Source organism: Oryzias melastigma, linkage group LG6 (genome assembly GCF_002922805.2).
Source record: "Oryzias melastigma strain HK-1 linkage group LG6, ASM292280v2, whole genome shotgun sequence".
Lineage (NCBI taxonomy): Eukaryota > Metazoa > Chordata > Actinopteri > Beloniformes > Adrianichthyidae > Oryzias > Oryzias melastigma.
In genome coordinates, this window is record NC_050517.1 from 29,275,851 (window position 1) to 29,282,545 (window position 6,695).

General features: G+C 48.6%; 1 protein-coding gene across 1 annotated transcript in view; it reads left to right on the forward strand.

Annotated features, from left to right (window-relative positions):
* The window catches only part of brsk2a (BR serine/threonine kinase 2a), a gene marked incomplete in the record, with an annotated part of 69,793 nt that overhangs the window by 33,628 nt on the left and 29,470 nt on the right, over positions 1 to 6,695 (forward strand). The window contains 10 exon segments of the mRNA XM_024280810.2: positions 1 to 74; positions 622 to 762; positions 2,603 to 2,719; positions 2,858 to 2,891; positions 2,974 to 3,042; positions 3,682 to 3,828; positions 5,264 to 5,295; positions 5,531 to 5,695; positions 5,766 to 5,863; positions 6,259 to 6,409. Coding sequence (XP_024136578.1) covers positions 1 to 74; positions 622 to 762; positions 2,603 to 2,719; positions 2,858 to 2,891; positions 2,974 to 3,042; positions 3,682 to 3,828; positions 5,264 to 5,295; positions 5,531 to 5,695; positions 5,766 to 5,863; positions 6,259 to 6,409 — 1,028 coding nt within the window.

The window sequence follows — 6,695 nt, forward strand, 5'->3', positions numbered from 1 at the left end:
ATCGCCATCCTGAAACTCATCGAGCACCCGCACGTTCTGAAGCTGCACGACGTCTATGAAAACAAAAAGTACCTGTAAGTATTATGGGATGCTGTAGGAGGCATTGATGATAATGGAGATTTTCTGTGAACAATAAAGTTTATTCAATCAACATGTGGAGATGAAACTCCCCATAAACAAACATTAAAACTCACATTTTTCTCTATATTACTATTTTTTTTTTAAGTTCAAAATAATAATAATAATTCTAAGTCGATGATTAATTTCTGTAAACAAAATATTATAGATATTAATCAGCAGTTAGATATACAGACCGGAGCTCCACCCATCAATTATCTACACCCACTTACACCCTTTCAGGGTCACTGCTGAGTAAAAGGGGGTTTCACCCTAAACAGGCCAACAACGTCACACAACGACAAGGTTCTTGCTAAACTTGTTAGATAAGTTTCAAAAAGCTAATTTCCCCTCATTTATCACTAATTTATCACTGAACTAAAGTCTACAACTATTTCTGATTTTGTCATATGTGAAAAACTCTGAAAGCGTTTCTCCAGGATCGGCTTTCAGTTTGTGAAGAAAGCTTTTTTTTTTAAACCACCGCTCCTCCTCCTCCCCCAGGTACCTGGTGCTGGAACACGTCTCTGGGGGCGAACTGTTCGACTACCTGGTGAAGAAAGGACGGCTAACGCCAAAAGAGGCCAGAAAATTCTTCAGGCAAATAATGTCGGCCTTGGACTTCTGCCACAGTCATTCCATATGGTAAGACGGGAACTCATCACCTTCTTCTTCTTCTTCTTTTCCTTTCGGCTTTTCCCTTCAGGGGTCGCCACAGCGAATCAGTTTCCTCCATCTAAGCCTGTCTTCAGCATCCTCCACTCTAACACCAGCCACCTTCATGTCTTCATTCACTGCATCCATAAACCTCCTCTTTGGTCTTCCTCTAGACCTCTTTCCTGGCAGCTCTAGACTCAGCATCCTTCTACCAATATATTCACTGTCTCTCCTCTGAACATGTCCAAACCATCTCAGTCTGGCCTCTCTGACTTTATCTCCAAAACCTCTAACATGTGCTGTCCCTCTGATGTATTCTCATCTGCTTCAAAATGAGGAATTAAGGGGTGGGGGCTGCAGAGAGCAGATTGTCTTCATAAAAGAAGATCAGTCATAAATCCCACTTTATGTTACAGTTGAGTTTACAGATTCAAAAACGAAGATCTCCACAGACCCGTAGCTGTTCTTTAGTATTTTATAACTTCATAAAAGGGGGGTAGACCTCTACAGGAACGGTTCCTGTAGTCTTGCAGCTTTGCAGGAGGCTGCAGAGCGAATGTTTAGGAGTTTCATCTTTGAGCTGTAAAGATGCTTCAGAACCGAGGAATCCGACAAGATCAAATCCTTCTCAAAAATCTTCTGGGGGCACATTTTTGACCCATCGTCCTCCTGGAAGACACCCTTTTGTTGATGCACCCTGGAGAACAGTACGTGCCCCCCCCTCCCCTCCCCCAGCATCAATTAGGGTCCAGCAGACAGACATTTCTGTCCTCACTAACGAGATCCCGGCTTCCCTTCAGTCAAGCAGGAGCAGGTATGTCAGCCAACCTTCTATTTCTGCCCATCTGTGTGGGGGGGGTCGCGCACAGGCTGCTTCTCTGTGACTCATCATGAAGCCCCCGTGGAGCTTCCTTCTCCAGATCACCTCCCTTCTTCTCTGCGCCTCCTGTTTTCGCCCACGGTTTTCCCTGAAATATCTCTGGTGGAGCGAAGGCGCAGCGCAGGAATGACGGAGTTTCTGTCCGTCTGCAGAGACTTCCTCTGACTCACTCAATGAAAGCGTTTATTTTTTTATTTGGCTTTTTAGTGTTTCAGAGTGACGTCAGACGCTCTGTTTTCTAAATCTCAGCCTCCTTCAGTATCTGTTCAGAGTTCTCCTGGCTGTGAGAATTAAACACTTCTCTGACGGCGGTCTCAGTCAAACGTCTCCAGCAAACTGTCGGCATTCGTTTGGGTCTTTCCAATGTCCTTCCCATCAGAAGAGGGGATCGGTGTCACCTCAAACTGCTCCACATCCCATTTCAAAGCTTCCTTTTGTCTCTAAATTTGGGAGAGGGTCGTTAGTATTTGCAACAACAGAATATCTCAGATTGAAACAGCTCTGATAGAGCGCTCTAATGATGCGTTCATGGTGGCAGATTCTGGTTTGACAGCAGTCTGAAAACAGACCAAATACAAGATTCAGGATTGATCTGGATCAAATTAAGAGGACTTGGTCCGGATCAGTTGACTTTTCCAGTCTGAAGACACCCATAGAACACTCCCTGACCCATTCTCTAAGTTGACTGATGGACTCCTTTGTGTTCAGAGATGCTGTTGGTGAGGAAATCTAACTTAGGAGGACTGTAGTATAAATATTGAGTCACATTTATGCATCATTAGTGAACATTAATGCATCCATATGTACCGGCTGAATGTGTGGTGAGAAAACTGCTGACACATGCAGATTGCCCTAAACGCTCGTCCCGTCTCAGAGCCGAGGTGGGGGCTCCGAGGGGTTTATCTAACGTTTCTGGTTTCATTTCCGTTTCATCTGTCGGTCTTTCAGCCACAGAGATCTGAAGCCTGAGAACCTGCTGCTGGACGAGAAGAACAACATCCGGATCGCAGACTTCGGCATGGCCTCTCTTCAGGTCGGAGACAGTCTGCTGGAAACCAGCTGCGGGTAAGCAGCCCCCCTCCCTCATGAGCTCTGTTTCCATGGCAGTGGATCATAAACACCCTGGTGGGGGGGTTGTGGGGCTGAAAGGATGTAAAGAAGTGACTGATGTCACTAATGCCGTGTGTGACGTTCTGCCCTCAGGTCTCCTCACTACGCATGTCCGGAGGTCATCAGGGTAAGAACTCTCGACTCTCAGAGGACTTCTGCGCTCTTCTGCACGTCTCACAACCTTTTCTATCCACCTCTGTGGTCTTCAGGGAGAGAAGTACGACGGGCGGAAAGCCGACGTCTGGAGCTGCGGGGTCATTCTTTTCGCTCTTTTGGTGGTGAGTTGCTGACACCCGGTCCTCCACCGGGTCTTAATGCGGATCTTCTCATCTTTGTCAGGATGTTCAGCTCATTAACAATGAAAAAACAGATCAAACTTTGTTCTTCCAGCACACGAGCAGAAAACTCAATAAAGTATAAAGGAATTCTTCATTCTTATTGCAGACTGTCATTGGGTAAATGTTCTGCAGCCTTTCAGAACCGAGCCTGTTAGCGGGTCCTTCCTGCAGCTCTGACTCATCCAGAACAGGAATAATTCACTCGTCTGAGCTGATGGAAACACTCGTGCTGACGTGGCAGTTTCCTCCCCAACCTCATAAATCTGATGAGCAGCGACTCCAAAGTTTCTCTGCTGCCCGGCGCCGGGACTGATGCCGCTCATCCTCTGCTACAGAACCCCACCCCTCTTTATTTAGCCCCCACTCCTGTTCGGCTCATTCGATTCAATTTCTCTTCTGGAGGTTCTTGTCGTCTCCTGTGGAACATTTGAGCTGAGCAGAACAAATCTGAGCGGTTTTGCTCAGATCCGAGCGGTTCTTTTTCAGATAACCTCGTCCGTTCCTAGAAAATAAAGAATGCAGTTTGATTTGGTTTGTTGTAAGTTTTCGCTGCAGCTTCTGTTCTGTGTCTGAATGCAGGGCGCCCTTCCCTTTGATGACGATAACCTGAGGAACCTTCTGGAGAAGGTGAAGCTGGGAGTGTTCCACATGCCACACTTCATCCCTCCGGACTGTCAGAACCTTCTTCGTGGCATGATTGAAGTGGATTCGTCCAAAAGATTAACGGTCAGTTTGGTGTCAAGTTTATTTATGTCTGTTTTTAACTGGTGAAGGTTTAGCTGAAACCACTGAAGCTAGAACCACTGCAATCAGAACCACTGCAACCAGAACCACTGCAATCGGAACCACTGCAGCTAGAACCACTCCAACCAGAACCACTGAAGCTAGAACCATTGCGACCAGAACCACTGCAACCAGAACCACTGCAACCAGAACCACTGCAACCGGAACCACTGCAACCGGAACCACCGCAACCAGAACCACTGAGATAGAACCACTGCAACCAGAACCACTGTGACCAGAACCACTGCAGCCAGAACCACTGCAACCAGAGCCACTGCAACTGGAACCACTGCAGCCGGAACCACTGCAACCAGAACCACTGCAGCCGGAACCACTGCAGCCAGAACCACTGCAGCCAGAACCACTGAAGCTAGAACCACTGTGACCAGAACCACTGCAACCGGAACTACTGCAACCAGAACCACTGAAGCTAGAACCACTGCGACCAGAACCACTGCAACCGGAACTACTGCAACCAGAACCACTGCGACCAGAACCACTTCAACTGGAACCACTGCAACTGGAACCACTCCAACCAGAACCACTTCAACTAGAACCACTGCAATGGGAACCACTGAAGCTAGAACCACTGCAGCTAGAGCCACTGCAATCAGAACCACTGCAACCGGAACCACTGAAGTTAAAACCACTCCAACCAGAACCACTGAAGCTAGAACCACTGCAACCAGGACCACTGTAGCTAGAACCACTGCAACCAGAACCACTGCAATCGGAACCACTGCAGCTAGAACCACTGCAACCAGAACCACTGTAGCTAGAACCACTGCAACTGGACCCACTGCAACTGGAACCACTGAAGTTAGAACCACTGCAACTGGAACCACTGAAGCTAGAACCACTGCAACTGGAACAGAATCAGAATCTCATGTCGGTTTTCGCTCCAAATGTAGCTGCAGTCCTTCAGGAGAATCTGGTCGGTCAATGACTGACAGAGCCTGTTGCTATGGCGACCTCAGCAGACAAGGGTCATCTCCTGCTTTTTATGTTATACAAAGACATCGATGTGTTCTCCGGCACCACAGCGGCTCTGTGGTGCAGCAGAATCACCACTGACACTGATGAAGACGCTGCTAAGCTCCACCTTTGGCTCCATAATGCAGCCGCTGTGGTTGTCCAGCATGAACAGATGAGGACGTGTGCAGACGGTCCGGTCTTTGGTCGGTACATAGCGGGTTTCATGTCAGTGTTCTGACTGCAAGACCTTCCTGTGTTTCTGTGTTTCTGTGTTTGGTCCTGTGGTTCTGGTCTTTGTCACATGGATCTCCTCTTTTTAGTTTTCCCTGAAGATGATGAGAACTTATTTATTTATAGAAGTTGTGTTTCTTCTTCTCACATGTTTGTTTTTGTGTCTTCACAGTTGGACCAGATCCAGAAGCACTCCTGGTTCCTGTGAGTCTCTCTTTGCTCGCCATTCCTCTGCTGTGTAGAGCAGTCTGTGTGTGTTTTTGCATGCTGCATAAGGGTGTAGTGGTTAGCACTCTCACCTCACAACTAGAAGACGCTGGTTCAATCCTGGTTGGGTTCTGCTCTTCAGGAAAACCAATGACACCAATTCTCAACCAGAACTCCAAAACAAATGTGTTTCATTCTGGATCTGCTCTCTGTTTGGTGTCCACTTTCCCAGAGGCGGGAAAAACGAACCGGAGCCGGAACAACCGGTTCCCAGAAAGGTCAGCATCCGCAGCCTCCCGTCCGCTGAAGACATCGACCCAGACGTCCTGGACAGCATGCACTCGCTGGGATGCTTCAGGGACAAGAACAAACTGCTGAAAGACCTGCTGACCGAGTCGTGAGTGTCGGAGAGGGAAAAAAACGGAGACAGAAACAGATCCAAACTCATAACCGCCTCTTTTCTGCAGCGAGAACCAAGAGAAGATGATCTACTTCCTGTTACTGGACCGCAAGGAGAGGTACCCCAGTCAGGAGGACCAGAACCTACCCCCCCGCAATGACATCGGTGAGACCTGACAGAAGCTCAGTTGATGACAGTAGAGATCATTCATTTCATCCCTGACCCCGTCCAACCTCCATCCTGACTCCATCCTGACCAAGTCCTGACCCCATCCTGACCTCGTCCTGTCCCTGCCTTGATCTTGTCCGGCCCCTGTCTTGACCCTCAACATGTCCCTGACCTTATCTGGACTCCGTCCTGACCCAGTCTTGACCCTGACCTCATCCTGAGTGTGACCCTATCCAGACCCTGACCATGTCTCTAACCCCATCCTGACCCAGTCTTGACACTCTCCCTTTCCTGTCCCTTCCCTGACTATTTCCCTGACCCCATCCCGACCCTGACCTCATCCTGACCATGACCCTGTCCTGACATCATCCGTGTTCTCCTCGTCGTCACAGATCCTCCAAAGAAGCGAGTGGACTCCCCCATGCTGAACCGACACGGGAAGAGGAGACCGGAGAGGAAGTCCATGGAAGTCCTGAGCGTCACGGACGGCGGCTCACCTGTACCTGCCATGAGGGCAATCGACATGTCGCAGCACGGACAGAGGTGTGAGGGTCTCCTGCTCAGTGTTGGTGTTCAGCGGGTCTGACACCAGAACCAGAACCGGAGAGCTGCTCTGTGACTCTGCCTGCTCTCTTTTGTTTTATTGTAGTAAATCAGTGTACAGTAAAAGCTTGGACATTCCTGAAGCCAGAACAAAACGCAGCAAAGAGGAAAGGTATTGACCCCCCCCACCCCAGAGTCAGGAAAAAGACGCAGACAAAACATCTTTGTATCCAGAAGGTTTTCTTCTCATTGTTCAGAAACCAGAGAATCTGAGCTTCATGATGCT